Source organism: Abramis brama, assembly GCF_963993115.1.
Source record: "Abramis brama genome assembly, chromosome: 3".
In the NCBI taxonomy this organism is placed as follows: Eukaryota; Metazoa; Chordata; class Actinopteri; order Cypriniformes; family Leuciscidae; genus Abramis; species Abramis brama.
Genome location: NC_139965.1, coordinates 38,862,028 through 38,880,091, shown reverse-complemented (window position 1 = coordinate 38,880,091; position 18,064 = coordinate 38,862,028). Strand labels below are relative to the sequence as shown.

At 36.6% G+C, this 18,064-nt stretch overlaps 1 protein-coding gene across 3 annotated transcripts; it reads right to left on the bottom strand.

The window, feature by feature from the left end:
• Positions 1–3: 3 nt before the first annotated feature.
• Positions 4–10,455, bottom strand: slc1a2a (solute carrier family 1 member 2a). 3 transcript variants are annotated; one of them, XM_084109268.1, is made up of 12 exons: positions 10,145–10,455; positions 8,243–8,382; positions 7,101–7,253; positions 6,242–6,492; positions 5,951–6,086; positions 5,482–5,608; positions 4,732–4,965; positions 4,375–4,569; positions 3,247–3,381; positions 2,824–3,040; positions 2,096–2,149; positions 4–1,944 (listed from the first exon to the last, which is right to left on the bottom strand). In XM_084109268.1, exons 2-11 carry the CDS (start codon positions 8,370–8,372, stop codon positions 2,132–2,134), a joined length of 1,596 nt encoding a protein of 531 aa, XP_083965394.1. In that variant the 5' UTR covers positions 8,373–8,382; positions 10,145–10,455; the 3' UTR covers positions 4–1,944; positions 2,096–2,131. The 3 variants fall into 3 exon arrangements, with proteins under 3 accessions (XP_083965394.1, XP_083965393.1, XP_083965392.1); XM_084109267.1 differs by having other exon boundaries at positions 4–2,149; XM_084109266.1 differs by lacking the exon at positions 2,096–2,149.
• Positions 10,456–18,064: the final 7,609 nt, after the last annotated feature.

The window sequence follows — 18,064 nt, the reverse complement described above, 5'->3', positions numbered from 1 at the left end:
CACTTTGAGACAAGAAGCATTGCCTTTATTTACAATTTGTTATAGGTATTTAATAGAAAAATAGAGGAAAAAGACAAATTTAAAAAGTGGACAGTTTGGTAGACAAAGTTATACAATGTCTTTGTAACCAAACAGGGTTGCACAAATAAAAAGAGCAGGATAGTCACATTTATACCATACATCACAGTACCTCTAGATGTGTCAGGCCCTGCCTGAACAGATATTCCAATAGTGCACACATTTATATTACAGATTCTGTATCTACTGTAGGTTGCACTTTATTTTCTCTGCACTCTACAGGGCTGTCAAATCTGTAGCAAGCCTGGTTTATAATTATTCGTAATTTGACTTTTTCCCCTAGTGTCATTATCCCTAACAAAATGTTTAACAATACACAGATTTTGAGACAGAATAACAGTGAAAAATATGCTTACATTCCATACATGTTTACTCATCAGTCAGTGTTTCACAGCCACCTGTTCCAAATGACGTATACGGTACATAGTAATAACTAAGACAGCCTTTTACACTCTAATCTACCTAGTAAAATAATATACGCAAGTGAATACATGAATTGCCGTTGTTTTATAAAACAACAGACAAAAAAGTGATGAAATTAATACCACACTTAAGTTTGCATGAAAAATATATCTAAAATATGACAGCATATATATGTGTATTTATTTATTTACAGAAAGTGCAAGGAGGCACTTTAATGAGAACATTTTAAGATTCTGGTGCAAAAGAGGAATGTTTATTGTGTTGCTATAATAGTAATTAAAAACTAAATTAAATGGTGCAGATTTAATGACAAATCTCAATTCTGTCATCTGTTAACATGCTAACAACCTGAGCACCAACCAACATAAGAGCCTCTATTATCAGCACGTATATAGAATCCATTCAACTGGACTTAATATCTGAGTATCCAAAATGGCTCCTCAGAGAATCAAACACTATTATTGATCTACGATCCAAGAAAATGGGATTGCATTTGATATTAATGTCATAAAGTCTTCTGGCTGCACCGTTTGCAGTTGATGTCTTCAAGGCAAGATTGCAACTTAGCAAATAAATACATAAATAAATCGATAACTTAACAAAGCACACAGATACGTACAAAACCTACACACATGCAAGTCCCTTCCCTCAAAAAAAAAAACATGCATAAATATCTGAATATCTTCTCATGCAGTCCACTATGTAGAATATTAAAGCCACCATTCCTTTCAGATAACGCCAATCAACTCAATGTCATACTTTATGTCTAATCGCTCTGTAATTGCTGACGTGGCATTTACGTCGGGTGGCATCTAAAAATAAGTGGCAGCATTTAGAGGCAAACCACTATTTCAGAACCTCTAAGTACATTGGTAAGCTCTTATAAGAGGCTGATCTGGAGTGCCGCCACCAAGGGTTAATCCACCTAAGCCAAGCCAGTCAAAGGTATCTTCAGCAAACAAACTGCACTTCTCTCCTCCTGCCACTAGTAGTGCTCTAGGGTCAGTCTGGGGTCCCAGGCTGGACAAGCCATTGTGATCCTTCTATGTGGTAGCCTTAAGGCAGCAGGTTTCAGATCGATCGCCAAACCCAAGGCCTAGAACTATCATAATCCTTGAGTGTGAATAATAATGTATGAGGCTGAACCAGCTGAACCACTACGAGCACCAGCTACTTTCGAGCTACATTCTCTTCCCTTTGTGAATCAAATGAACTGAGATTGTCATACAAAAGTCAGTGCTTGTGCATGTGAAAAGTTCTATGGTAACTTCTGATTGTTTATTTATATGTATAAAATTAGCATTTGGTTTTCACCAGAAAGGATAAGCTTGTGGGACTCAGGATAAGGCGGAGCTGGATCTGTGTGCTGTGTTACTCGCGTATCCATGGTTCCTCCTCAACAAGTGAGAACTCCGCAGGGGAACCATTTGAGGCCAAGGTTACCTGAAAGCAATTATCAGGGACAACTAACTGTTGGACCAAGGCACAGTCAAAATGCATTAACCGGTGCTAACTAAACTGTTTATGGTTTGGAGCAGAGAGTCTGATATTTTAACAGTGTAATTTACATCCAAATTCACAGAAATGTACCCACCACAAGACAGATAATAATTAGCTGCAGCGGGATTCCTTACAGAATGCTGAAAGACTGAATACAGATAGAGAAAATCATTTGAATTATTATATTTTGTATATACAAACTTTGCATTTTTTTCCTTATTGCAGTGAATCTCTGCCCAAAGCTAATCTTCTAAAAGTGTGACGCGTGCTACCACACAGACCTATGCATTTTTGAAACACAGGGTAAAAATGTCTACTCAAGTGCAGTGAAAAAGAGGCAAACACTGCAGTTTTCTTACTGATGGAAAACAAGCTTAAAAACATTCAGCTTGAAAGAATGAAATAGCAGCCTTTGTCATCTCAAAATGTAGATGGTAAAAATGAGGTGCGTATTAATGCTTTGTATCACTTTCATTTTTTGTTGAGAACAGCCAAAGGCAACTTGGCATTAGTACAATATAAAACTTTAAGTGCATAACTGTACACACGTATATAATTGCCAAAATAGATCATATCCAAATACTGATAAGGATATACAAAGCCTGCACAAAAACTGCTATTTCACTGAGTACCAGAACAAATAAATAAACCATATTTATTTATTCCATCGTTTTGTTTCATTGCTTATGCCTTCACATCAGGAATGATCAAAAAATACAAAAGTGTAAAAAAAAAAACAACTCACAATAATACATACAATGTCGGGGAAAGAAATAAAAGCATCTACATACAGGTTTCTATGTCTGTGAGAGTGAAATGTACCTTGCATTCATCTATCTGGACCGGCTGATAGGAGTTGTGAGATGTATATACACCGTGGTTAGTGTTATTCTCAAAAAAAGATTGTGTCTTGGCCATCTCAAAGTCATCTGGCCTTTGCTGCGCATCAAATAGGTCTAGCTCATCTTTGGAGAGGTGGTACACGATTCCCGCCCCGTACGAGTCACCAACGACATTGACTGATGTTCGGAAACGGTCCCTGTTTGATAAAGCAGGAGGAAACAAAGAAAGGTACCACATCTCTCCAGGCTAAACGACTCCAAATGCCATTATCGCTTGTATCAACATGCAAAGCAAATGGTTCATCATACATCTTAAACTGGAGATCATTTTTGATTGACAACTAATCCTTGAGCTAAAATGTGTGTATCTTAATCAGTAGGGAGAGAGATTGATTTAACTTACAGTAACCAGTCGACTGCTACCAGTAAACTGATGTCTTGAGTCGGTAGTCCCACAGCTGTCAAGATCAGAAGCATCGTCACCAGACCGGCACTGGGAATACTGGCTGCTCCCACGCTAGCGAGAGTCGCTGTAAGGCTACAAACAAAAACATACATTTTTTATTTGATTAGTTGCAAACTTTAAGAATAATACATCACTTGGCTCTCATTCATGTGATTTAATCAACATTTGTTTCAAACAAGAAGCATGCAGACCACTGAAGGAATAATTATCCTAAAAAAAATAAATTCTGTCAATATTTATTCACCTTCATGTCAATCCAAACTCATTTAAAATTTAAATTCTGTCAATATTTATTCACCTTCATGTCAATCCAAACTCATACTCTGCCTGTGATTGGCTTTTATGTGGAACTCAAGAGAACTTTCAAAGAATCTTCAAACAGCTATTGTTCATATAGCAACAGGTCATAGTGACCACATCTGTAAAGCTATAAAATACACTACAGGTATACTATATATTATATACTACATAAATATACTATTCCCAAGCCTTCTAAAACAATATGATAGCTTTATATGACAGACAGACTGAAATGTAAGTCTTCATTTACTGATAATCATCCCACTGATTGGCTGTCAAGCGCTGTTATCAGATCGAGTTCTCGAGAACCGGATCATAAAAACACCTCATAAAAGGATTCACTTTATGTCCAACTCATAAAAGGAATCACTTTATGTCCAACTCATAAAAGGAATCACTATTTTGAGCTGATTCTTTTCAATGAACCAGTTGCTTGGATTCACAAATCAGATTGTTCTATCATTCTTAATGTTGTGAATGTACCCAATAATATAAGTAACATAGCATACAATTCCTATGGACTACCTTTATAATTTTTTGAGATGTAATTTTAAGAGCTTGCAGACGTGATCACTAAGAATGTTGTATGGCAAGAATCTTCTGTTTTTGTTCCACAGACAAAAAGTCGGTAAACAGGATTGGAACAACATGAGGATGAGAAAACCGTGATTGAATTTGCATTTAATTTTATGTAGCCACCAGTGAATAATATTAGTGTAAAGCACATATTTACATGCATTTCTGTGTCTAGACGTTTGGTCTTACCTGACTGTCACTATCTGGCCAGGATCAAGTTCTATTCCATTCATCTGGGCAATAAAGATGGCCGCTACTGCCTCATAAAGCGCTGTACCGTCCATGTTGATCGTTGCTCCAACAGGTAATACAAATCGAGTGACTCTCTTGTCAATGCCCAGATTTTCCTCCAGACAGCGGAAAGTGACAGGTAATGTCCCAGCACTACAAAAGAGGCATATCAAGATTTCCGGTTTACTCTTGCCATTATTCAACTTCTGAAGATGCCAAATGAAACAATAGCCTTCCCTCTCTTTAACTCGATGTGACTAAAAATTCTCAAAGGTAAAAACATGGCACAATTAGAGGAAAAGTTATATCATTTACCTAGAAGCTGTTCCTAAAGCGGTGACCCAAGCCTGGAAAATTCCCATGAAGAATGTATATGGGTTTTTCCGAACAATAACAAAATATATTAAGGGAAGGAAAATGGCTCCGTGAATGAAAAGTCCAACGATGACAGTGACCATGTACATTCCAAGCTGCTTGGCCACCACCTCCAGATCATTAATTGAAATAATCTTCCCACAGATCAGACACGCAATACCAACGGGGGAATACCTGTTACAGGACAGAGATATGCAGCAAAGTCAATAGCAGAAATAACAGATTAATCAGTAATTGAATGGCAGGAAACAAACTGAGACAGAAAGTCAGTTCAATAGAGTTAAAGGCAGTTAAACAGTTAAAATCACCACCATTAACACTACTGTTCAAACACTTATGGTCAGTAAGATTTCTTAAAAATAAATGAATACTTTTATTCAGCAAGGACACATTAAATTAAACAGCACTATTGAACAAATGTGACATTAAAGATACATTATGTTGCAAAAAATTTCTGCTTCAAATAAATGCTGTTCTTTTTAACTTTCTATTCATTAAAAAATCTATTTTTAAAAAAATGCATCACGGTTTCCACAAAAATATTAAGCAACTGTTTTTATAATATAAATGCAGCCTTGGCGAGCATAAGATTTATATATGTCAGTTAATAAATCAGTCAACAAATGAACTACTAAAGGTAGAAAATGGACATCATGTAAACTTTACTCATTAACAATCATAAAAGCTGACCACATGATCATGCCGACAAGCTTCATAACGATCTCGTTGAGAACGTTGAAGAAATCGAGCATCAGCTTGGCCTTTTCTCCCATCTTTCCCATACAAATGCCGAATGCCACAAAGAACCCAATGATACCTAGAGAAACACACAATGCCACCATGTTAATGTGAAGTACATGACTATATATGAAGAGTTCAGATGCAAAAGCCTCTAAGTGCCATCTGAAATTTTCTTCTAGAATGATCATTTTTATCAAGCTTGTATATTTAAGTTCAGTAATTTCACTTAAATGACAATTAATAGGTCATTTTCATTGCCATTTAAGTGAAATTACTGAACTTAAATATACGAGCTTGATAAAAATGATCATTCTAGAAGAAAATTTCAGATGGCACTTAGAGGCTTTTGCATCTGAACTCTTCATATATACAAATGACACTTTAATGCATATATCATGGAATCAAAGCCATCTAATACCTAACACATTCATGCCGCTCTTGAATTGAAGAGACTTCTTGATCACATATTTTGCTGCACCCTTGGTAGAATTTCGTCCAAATCGAGTTGGAACTGGAGGAGGAGCTACTTCTACTTTGTTAGTAACAGTCTGGATCTACATAAAGAGATTGAAGAACTCTTTATTATTAATAATTCAGTCACTGTATATTAATGAAAGACTAATGAGAAATAACAGATGAAAGATTGACAAAAATAAAGTATTAAATGAATACAATTATATGAAGTCAAAAGCACATTGGATGCACACACCTGCTGGAAACAAGCCTGAACAAGATTTTCTGGAAACAGATTTCTGATGAGATCAAACAAGGCATCTAAACTGGACACTTCATCATTCTTTTTCCCTTCGCCCAGGTTTGCCTTCAGTTTGGGGTTACCGGGGTGGATGAGGAGCACCAAGATCACACCCAGCACAGCTGCGATGACGGTGGTAGACATGTAGTACACCATGGCCCTTGTGCCCAAACGACCACTGGACTTGGCATCCAACCCTGCTAATCCTAAATAAATAAATAAATAAAAACACGGCAGTATTACTAAAAGTTATAGGCAGATCAGATCAAGTTTATCAGATCAAGTTTTAGAATTCTCTGTGATTTGTGAATGACTAACAAATTTGGAATGTTTTCAATTTTTTTTTTTTTTTTTTTTTTTTTGCTAACATGTTTAAACATGTTCTGCTCATAAACCACTGAAACTGATCTGCCCTAAATTTAATAGGCATGCTTTTTGTTTTATTTTATTTTATCTTATCTTATACTGAATTACAAAGAAATAGTTGAAAGGACAAAAAATGCCTTAGCCATTTCAAAATCACCATTTCTGTAGCTATTCCATATTTCAAATTGTAAAAGCTATTATAAAAGCTGTAACATTGTGGTTATTACTTTGACTACAAAGTCATTGCATGCAGGTTATTTCTGTGTCTGAATTCATTGCTGATGGTCTTTGCGATACATACTCATATTAATGGTCAATATATCAATATCGCATTGCGGATGCAGCTATATTTATGCTGGTTTACCAGCACATATAGCAAAAAAATATATATTATTTTTTTTACAATGATAGCATTGTTGGAGGTGTTTAGCAAAGCGTATAACAGTACCTGTGATCAAACTTGAGATGATCAGAGGCAAAATCACCATTTTTAACATCCTCATGAGAATGTCACCCGGGAAGGCAATGACCATAATGACATCAGCGGGGAGTGGTGATGCGTACCGCAGTAGCATACCAGCTACTGAACCTGCTATCACACCTGAGGCAGACACAGAGAATCACAGTGAACATCAGGGTACAGAAATTAGACATTTCAATGAGAAATAATATTAAACCTCTTGTGAAGTATAACAATATCAGAACATAATTGTTTAACGCCGATAAAAGTACCATTGATTAGGATTCTGAGATTTAATTTATCCTAGATAACCCACTCAGCCAACTATATTAGTGTGAGTGCACTTTGATACATGCAAACAACAACAACAAAACCATGGCAAAGTTCCTCTTAATAAGCATGACATAGACTTCCTTGGGTCAGAAAGTCTATATAGATATATAATTACACTGTAACAATGGCACCTTAAAATAAAGGGTTACACTTTATTTTAAGGTGTCATTGTTACTGTGTAATTATATATTTAAGTACTGAGTAATATTAAGCAACTACATGTACTTACTATAGGGTTAGGATAGGATTAAGATTTGGTTGAGGGTTAGTTGCATGTAATTATGCATAATTTACTGTTACTATGGTAAGTACATGTAACATATGTAACAAGGACACTGTAAAATAAAGTGTTACCAAATAAAGTGTAACCAAATTTATTTTTTAATCAGGCTTGATTTATTGGATATATTTTCAAAGAATATGTATTGAATTAGGTTTATATTCGTATAACATGGCATTTTTAAGATAAAATTTAATTTTCTTCTCAAGAAAATGCATCTTGTTTTAAGGATGTCTATATATTCCTACGGGAAAACAAACAAAAGTACTGTTTAACAATTAACTGCAGCATAATGTGTTCATTCAAATCTATTAAACATATTGTCTGATGAGTATCGTGGAGTAATAGTGTTTTAACACTATTTAGTCTAATAAATGGATGGCTGCATGGCCATATTGCATGTGAAAGCTTTCTGGTAATTATAATTATCATATCCATGCATATTTTACCACAAACAGTAACAAGTGTTATTCCATTAGCAAATTGTTAAAGTAACAAAAATGCTAAAGTAACTTGCCAAGGATTGTGAGTGTAAGTAGCATGTTCTTCATGAGTTTGTCACAGAAGCCTCCACACATGGGCTCTTCAGGTGTTGTAGGAAGGTCCAAATGATTTTCATGCATTCTGATCTCCACTTGCTTCTGCATTTTGTTGGCACTGGTAGACGGAAGAAGTGGAGCAGACAGTAAACTATGTCAATATACATGATCTAATCAAAAAGCTCTAGTACACAGTAGCTACACTTGTGAAATCATGTCCTTCATGAAATTATCACTTGAAGCAAAATCTATTCATTGTCATAAATACAAATTGTTGTTGGTGTCAGTTTGTGGGACCAAAATATGTTTGTGTATGACGTGCTGCAGACACATTGACACAGAATGACAATGCTGTGTAATATATCTTGCATTCATATCTGTATGTACATCTTACAACTGCACGTGTTGTACATATGCAATCGATGTCCATGGACCACATAGTGGAATGCAAATACAAATATGATGTTATCTGTCCAGGTAACGTTTGATATAAAACCGTAACCACAGTAATAAAAGGTAATAAAAAAAGCACCATGACATATTTTGGACAATTATATAATTGCCATTTTTCGCTGTTTTTGGGAATTTGAGGATCTTGAGAATTTGAGAATTTAAGGATTTTGGGAAGTGAGGGTATCATATCAGCAGTACTGGGTTTTCTGGGAATATGACTAACATGCCTGTCATTGTTTCATCACCTTTACTGTTGTCCACCAGCTGAATACCAACTACTACAGGTGGTCATGTCATGTCACATGACACGAGAGATGTTTAGCTTTACTCTGGTCTGGATTAAAAGGCTCTAAGAAGTCAGCCCTCCTGTCCAACAGAGATAACCTTGTTTGGTTACATAACCATAGGCTTGCAGTACTTAAGCGCATGCATGCAACAACAGTATATTGCAACAGGATGACCACTGATAGGCCTAACTGTATCTCAAAGGCCATCTTTGGACCAGTACAATTCAATTATCATTACCTGCATGGAATGATTTAAGGAAATGCAAAGAAAAATTGTTAATATATATGCAACAAAAAAAAACATCTACCAAATCAGAAAAGAATCACAAAAGCTACTCTAATGACATAAAATGTCTTCTTCTGTTTGTGTACATTGTGAACTCTCAAAGTAGCTGGAATCCAGCTCATCTGAACAAGATTAAAAAGCTGAATGATGCCAAAGAAATCAAAGACTGTCTGATACACACAGCTCCAGTCCTAATGAGATAAAAGCCTGGCGATTGGTTAATTTTAGCCATTCGAGAACAGCAATAATTGTGTTGCACAACAGTTGAAAGTATGTAGCAAAAGTCAATGCATGTGTGAGTTTTGGTTTCACACTGTAAATAATAGCATTTGACTCCATTAAATTATTCAAAAAATTCCAAAAGATTTGACTGGTAATTATTAGTTCTGAGAATAGTATTCTGATAAGGCAGATACTTTAAATTTGCCCTATATGTGAAAAAAACAACAAAAAACATACTGTGTGTGTATAGGCCATATATATATGAGCGACAAAAATAGTTTGTCTGCAGGTTATTTAGAGATTAAGTGATTGTCATTTGGATCTTTTTAGAAATCAGTTAATTTAAGGCAATCAAGGTCAAGCAACGATATTAAAGGCATATATTGTACATGCATTTCCTACAGACGTTGTTGACTTTGTTGATTTTTATTTGCTGTAAACATACACAGTCTTATAAAAGTTTAGAAAAAAAGAAAAAAAAGAAAAAGCTTTGCAGACCGAACATAACCATTAAGCACAAAATCCACTTGGTATTCACCAGGGTAACGCTATTCAAAAGTTGTAAAATAAAAATAACAACATTGCAAGGACAAGCAAGATGATCCCGAGAGACTTTTCATCATCCATCTTACCTGTTGTAGTGCAGTTACTAAAAGGGAAGAATTTCACAGCAGTTTGCTAGACAGCCATGGGGTATACAAATTCCTTTGAACGAAATGCTGTCAATCTACAGTTTATCCATCAGGAAATCCGGTCCAGGTCATTAGAAATGTCAATCAAAAACTCGAAGCAACAGGTGGATAGCAGTGCAATAAGTGATAGCTCTGATGCAATCAGCAACTCTTCCCTGCAAGATCAATCAAAATGACGGATAGGAGATTCCATGCACAATCCTCTGTCTTTGAATTGATCTTATCCCACCATTAGTACTAGTGAAATGGGCGAAGAGGTGCTGCTCAGGGCTCCGTGGGGCAACACGGAGGAGGAGTCTGACACCCAGATTATGTGTAAGTAGCAGCTAATATGCTTGAGACTCCTCGTCCTCTCTCTCATTGTTTCAACCCTTCCATCTCACTCTCCAGGTCTGATCTTCTCTAATGAGCTCTGAAATGAATGAACGGAATCAAAGAGTGATGCATGGCAGAAATACGGATTCGGGCGAGCTATCAAGCAACTACATTTGCAAAATATATTCATGCAAAATCTGTGAACGAGATTCTGATTTTAAGTTAATTGGTTGTATGTGTGATTATTTGCATATGACCAGGGCAAAACTGTGTTATACATTTATACAGACTGTTTGGTTCTTTCTAGGGGGACATAATGACCTTACCTTTGCATTATTTTAGGAAATCCCAATCTTGACCTGTGATGACCTTTCAGTTGTGCAGACTCTGGCCTAACATGACAGAAATTAGCAGGGGCTTCTCATGATCTCTAAGCACGACGCTATCAAATCCATCTAACCAAATCAAACAATTAGTAGTGCATGAGAACAGAGGCCTTCTCAGTGCTATTTCAGGTTTAAAATCACTAAAAGCTCCATTTTGATTACATAAAAATGCAACCTTACACGTTTATAAATATTCTTATAAATATTCAAAAACTGGCCTGCCTTTTCAGAGTGACAAAATGCTGACTAAATACAGAGGATATTAAAGAAAAATTGTCCTTGTTAAACATACTGACACTGCTTTATCGGTCTGTAGTGAATCTGTAGGTTAGCTACTGTCCCACCAAATGAAACACTCGTTTTCTGGAGTGTGGCCACATGCAAGGAATGTGCACAGGCACATGGTCTCACATCTGCGGTCTACCCCCCACCTGTGCAACACCATGCTGAATGCAGCCCAGCACACTCTTCAAGCTCATCCACCTGACTCCAGTCTCCATGCTTAGCAGACAGGTGTCTATAATTAACTAATCTGTTCCAAACCTCTCTAATCCCTCATACATAGACATGGTTCACACACAAACACACACACGCACATACATTCTCAGGTGAAAGTACTGCATGTACACAAACTGTCTCTTTAAAGCCTCTCATGCATGTGTTATTTCAAACATACATTTTACATTCCTATACATAACATTGCAATGGAAATCTAACGCTTTGAAGGACCTTGATTATGTGGTCTTGTGCTGGTGTGCAGTAGCATGCATCTCTAGGAACCTGAAATTGTTATAGAACATTTCAGATTGCTAAAATCAGATTTTCCCTAAATTTGTTTTTTGAAGTGATCAAGTGGCACTGCCCAACAGTAAAGGTTAACTATACAATTACTACGGTTCCCAAGGGTCGTGTAGCTGGATTAAGTAACACAAGCATGTGTTGCATCACATGTGTGACGTCTGTCCAACCTTGATATTTGAAGGCATAACAAAACATACAGAACCCACCTTAAAATGAAAGTTCAAGATCATTTATATAAAGCTTTCATGCAGGCTATTTAAAAGATTTAGAAAAAAAATTACATTTAGGAGAAAAATGATTCCTCGATTACGTAGGTAATTGAAACTCAATTCCAGAATGGATGCGCCTTTTGTCACTTACAACAGGTGAACAAATGTTGGATCACATGAGAAAAACAGACAGGCCTGTACCAGCCTTGCCAACGTCATTGAGGTCAGTGGTCTGTGTTTGATCATGCATTATGCAACAGTGAGAATGAATCACAAAGTAAATTGCAAGATAAATTCACATCATTGAACAAGTACCAGACATGTTATAAGGAGTTCAAAAGCTGAACAAGTGCTCCAGGAGCATATGGGTGTGTGCAGGTGTAGCTGACATTCTGGCTGCGTCCAAAAACTTAGGCAGCTGACTTGTTGCCTCACTGCCCTATCAGGCATTGAGGCAATGACTTGGCAGGCAGCATTTGTGCAGCAAAGTATCTTTCAATGCTAATTTCGGACAGACTTCTGAGTCAGCATAACAGTTTCATGATCTACAGCAAAACAGAGCGAGCTTTGGTGATAGGCAGATATTTAATTAGTACAATAGTAACTTCTTGCTAGAAATAACATCAAAAGTGGAAAACGTTGGTCAAAAATTTACATTTACACTTACACACAAACTGACTACTGGGGTGCGGAGCGTAATTTTTCTCTTTTGGGGCCGTTGGGTGCTGAGGAACGGGCCTGTCTGACCAGAGCCCTTAGAATCGTGCTAATCTTCCCCCGGCACCCCTGGATATGCTATGCTTCTCTGAATACTATTTTAATTAAAATATTCTCATTTTTTATGACACCACAGGAAAAAAAATTATTTAAAAAAGTCGCAATGAAACAGAAGCCATGACAGATTGTTTCTCCCATATTGTGATGTGTATCTGAATGTAAATGATTATCGAAAAAGAAAAAAATGCAGGGTGGGGACTTGCGTTATATGTATCGGTTGTTGAATAGCTTTTGAGATGTGGGCGTTGCATGCAAAAATGGAGGCAAATGAACACAAGCTTGTAGTGGCAGGGTTTAACCAGATTAAATTATTGATGAGTCTGAGAGAGAGAAGTACAACTATAATTGGAGATTTTTTTTGCATTGCCTATAGTGCCTTATGCACAACTTATTCATTGTAAATGACTTTGTCATTCATTTAAAATATTTATTTTTGAGACCATATTTGTATTTATTTATTTCTGTGTCTTTCAGCTTAAACACATTTTTGTAGGATTTAATTAAAACCACTCCCACAACCTTCCACAATGCAATAGTTTCGTATGTGATTATTAGTCAGAGTAAATAAATTCTGCAATGTTTGTCATTACTGAGAGGAAGGCTTTAACACTTTAACATACTTTTCACAATTCTTAGCAAATGCATTTAATGACTATTTGCTAAGTATGAGTCATCTAAGTACATAAAAGTATGAAGCACACACTTTCAAAGGAGAAAAAAGTCGAATCTTTGGATGAAGCAGGATATCACTCTTATTGTTCCTCAGATTATCTTTAGAAAAAAAGATAAACAGACAAACCTAGAAACCATAGACATAAACAGAGCTCTGCCTAGACTTGCCCAGCTTTATAACCCCCATTTCACTATTAACATCCATCAGATTCTGTGCATACATAACACTCTCTCTCACACACACACACACACGCACACGCACACACACACACACGCACGCACGCACGCAAGCACGCACGCACACACACACACACACACACGTCTATATTACTAACAGGGGACTATCGCTCTACACTGGCCAAGAGAGGACTAGTGTTTATGGTCATTTTGAAGAAACAAAAATGGCATACAAAATTTTCTTTTGGTCTTTTTTCATAATATAACTTTAAAAATGCATTTTTTTTTATTTTTAACTCTGACCGATCTCTACCTATCGAACAGGGGACTCCCATAGCCTGCAATGGAACTGTGTGTGTGAACAGTGAAGTGAACTGGCAGTGAAGTCTGTCTTCATTTTGTAACTATATATATATATGAAGAGTTCAGATGCAAAAGCCTCTAAGTGCCATCTGAGAATTTCTTCTAGAATGGTAATTTTTATCAAGCTCGTATATTTAAGTTAAGTAATTTCACTTAAATGACAATTAATAGGTAATTTTCATTGCCATTTAAGTGAAATTACTGAACTTAAATACACACACACACACACACACAGTTCCATTGCAGGCTATGGGAGGCAAGGTTTTTTTCATAAACGAAAAATTAAACTAAGACTAAAACTATTGGTCAAAAAACATTTGCGTAAACTGAAATAAAATAGAAATTTCAACAAAAATGAAAAACTAAAACTAAACGAAACTAACGACACTTACTTAAAAACTAACTGAAATAAAATAATAATTAGAAAAATTAAATAATCGTATTCGTAATTAAGAAGCTCTCATCCTGTAGCCTACCGGACAATCACTTTTTTCCATTCCACTGCGTTACTTTATTTGTCAATGTATGACCGTTGTGCTCGAGTCTCCTGTCTTTTGCATCATTTCGCAAATGACAAACGTTCTAAAAACACGGCACAATCAAGTTAAAATAAGTTAAACTTTTAAAAGGCATGTCTGGAGACCTTGCACTTTTTTCTCATTCCACTGCCCGCGTCTTTTTTCCGTTTTTCAAAGCAAAACCGCTTTCTGTGTGAACCAGCCCTAAGAAGCAGAAATAGCCAATTAAATATTTCTATCATGACTAGACTTTATGCAAATACAGCTGTACCTTAGGTAAGATAACCATCTCATGTGAAACTAAACCACACATATTAGATTAGATACCACACTGAGCAGAAAACAGAAAAAACAAATAGCATGTCTAGCCCAGAAATTTGTCAGAGTAGAAGTAGGCCTATACTAAATGTCTGGTCTGAATAGAACATTTGAATATGAGTATAACTATGAGTATATGATTTTAAACGATGCAATAGACAAAAAGCATAAATGTATCAATACAAGAATAATGTTTGAAAGGATTAATCATAGAAATAACCTTAAAGAATAATCATAATAACCATACGCATATTTTTTTCCCCTTTTCTTATCCACCATGTTTAACAAGATTTAATTTTTAATATGAATGAGTATGAATGAATAATTTGTACTGTTTAGTTGCATATGTTTTTCCTTTGTTCATCCTCAAACTATTATTTTATTTTTTATTATTAAGAGGTTTTCACAAGAGTTAACTGTAAACTGCAAACATTAAACTTTGCTGAAATGAATTGTCTTTAACTGGAAGTGTTCTGTTAACTCTGCTAAACTAATACTAAAGCTAAAACTGAAACTAAATATATAAAAACTAAATAGAAATGTGTTCACAAAATAAAAACTAAAACTAACAAAACCATTAATGAAACTAACTAAAACTAAACTGAAATTTATTGGAAATTTGAAAATGATATTAAAATAAAAACTAATTTAAAAATGCCAGACTACAATAACCTTGATGGGAGTCCCCTGTTGGATAGGTAGACATCGGTCAGAGAGTCCCCTCTTGGCCAGTGTAGAGCGATAGTGCTCTGTTAGTAATATATACATGTATGTGTGTGTGTGCAGTGGCACATAACAATGGCAAGTAAATTGTTAGGGACTGCATAACCAAGCATAGAAAGTATCTATGAAGAGAGAATGTTAAATAAGAAAAATAATATTATGAATGATTTTCATGAATGATATGCTTTTGAACTGTTGCCGCCATCTGTATTTTTTACCCCGTTGAATGAAAAACAGGTTCAAATGGTCTTTCCTCAAAAAATTCTACTTTTTAAATTTTTGATAACTGATGGTTTGGTCATTCTTTTTTTTAATTGTATATTGTATATGTTTATCTATGCATATTGTGATCTCTGATGCCTGTGTAAACATTATATAATTATATATATATATACTAAAATGGCAAAAACGAAGACCTAAAACGGAGAAGTTGCGGTTTGAATCTCCGGAGGGCGTTTTAGTGAAGACGGGTCAAAATGGAGGACTTTAGAAACGATGACGCAGAGGCTCACGCTCGGCTCTATGATTGGGTGTCATCAGTCATGGAATATACACAGGTAATATTCAGTACCAGTAAACTCCACCCGCTGGAACAGTTTCTTACAGTAACTCACGGCTTGCGCGGAAAACGCGTGCATGCTAGAAATAGAACCGACGCCTATTTTTCATGCGACACGCAAGCGTGTTGGAAGCGTTTCCAGGCAAAATAGAATAGGAAAAGATGTTTATATGTCATTTTGACACAAATACATATTAATAAATGACATTAAGATGTTTGAAAGTCTCTAGGTTTACACCGGCACGCGCATGCCCAGTGTTGGTGAATGGTCACGTGATCCACGTTTTCAGTCGTTTTAATGTGGACGGAGATTCTCCGTTTCTAAACTAAAAGGCAGTAGTGTGGATGGGGCCTCAAAGCCTCTCTAGGACAGCAAGCCATTCAAACAATAGAGAAGTGTGAACGACGTGTGTTAATGGGCCATTGCAGTTCCTGCTCCAGCCTACAGGAGCGCTGCTGAGTATGGACTTAAACACACACACACACACATGTAGGTCCCCACTTGGTCAAAAATGTAAAAAATTCACCAGAGCGTGTTTTAGCTGATTTTAACATGTTTTAAAGCATGACCAACAGGGAACTTGACAAATGTCCCCACTTGGCTCAGCGGTCCCCTGTTGGTGAGTGTGTAACGACACCAAGGTCCCCACTTAGATAGGTAGACGAGTACACACACACACACACACACACACATAAAAGCAGTCACATGCACAGGCATAAGGTCAGGTTATCGGTAGTAACAGATTAGCAAGCTTCTACACTTTCTATTTTCAGATGCACAACATTACAGAAGAGTGTGGAAAACAGAGAACAACTCCCAGGATGCTACACTTTTGCATTGTACACAAAATTATTGAATTGTCTGAGACTGAAGTGAACCACACAGTGGAATATAGTATGTCATTCACTGCCTGGACAAAAAAAAAGAAAAAGAAAAGAAAAGACAAAGAGCTGCTTGGATTTAAGTCTATGATCATTATTGCTGTGATTATTATGTTTCTAGCATGTTATATGTTTGGGAACAGTTCTTCTAACCCTAATTGATGGAGTGTGTAGCTTTTCATTTCTTAAACAACCATGTAGGAAGACATATCATGGCCATATTCCAGGATGGCAGTGTAAAGATTCATCAGGCTTAAATAGTGAAAGAATGGAGGGAATATGATGGACCACTTGATAGAAATAAATGTTGTGATGTTATTTCCATCAAGAGGTCCATACATTTTTGGTCAAGATCTTGTATTGACAATGCAAGAGTCAAACACTCTGTAAAGTCTACTCTTTACAGAGACTGTAAAGTCTACTCCAGCACTCCAGCTACGTTTATGCAAAATAGATTCAGCAAAATCTGTAAATGAGATCCTAACTATATGAAACAATGAAACAGTTATTTGATTGTGTTTGTAATTATTTGCATATGACCATGGCAAAACCGTGTTATACATTAATGCAGACTGCTTGGTTCTTTCTATGGAGACATAGGCCCAGTATCACAGACAGGGCTTAGACGAAGGGCTCTGATACTTCAGAAAAGGCCAATGGAATTTGCATGCCACTCCGATATATGGGTATAACATGAGGTGGCTTGCATCCACTCATTCCGTGCATTCATTTGTGCTGATGAGCCGTGACAGTGTCCCGGGCATTTCAGCGGATAGTTCAGTACTGTGACAAGAGGGACACTACGTCTCATTCCCTCCATCTGGGAACGGAGGTTACAATAGTAACCAAGATGTTTCCCATCCGTCACCGTCACTCACTTCACATAGTGTCGATGTAGTGACACTAGAGGTCCCTATGGAAAATGCCACAACTACTGTAGCTGAACCAGGTAACAAAGTCTGGCGATGCAGATGTCGGCAAGCTGCTGCGTGCCGGGTAACAAGTGCACTCGCTACATCGTAACCTTCTTAACGTCCCACGTAAGCCGTGTAGTCGCTTATACCACGCGGGGCCCAAAGTGTGCCAAGAAAATATCCTCCACACCATTACACCACCACCAGCCTGAACTGTTGATCCAAGGCAGGATGGATCAATGCTTT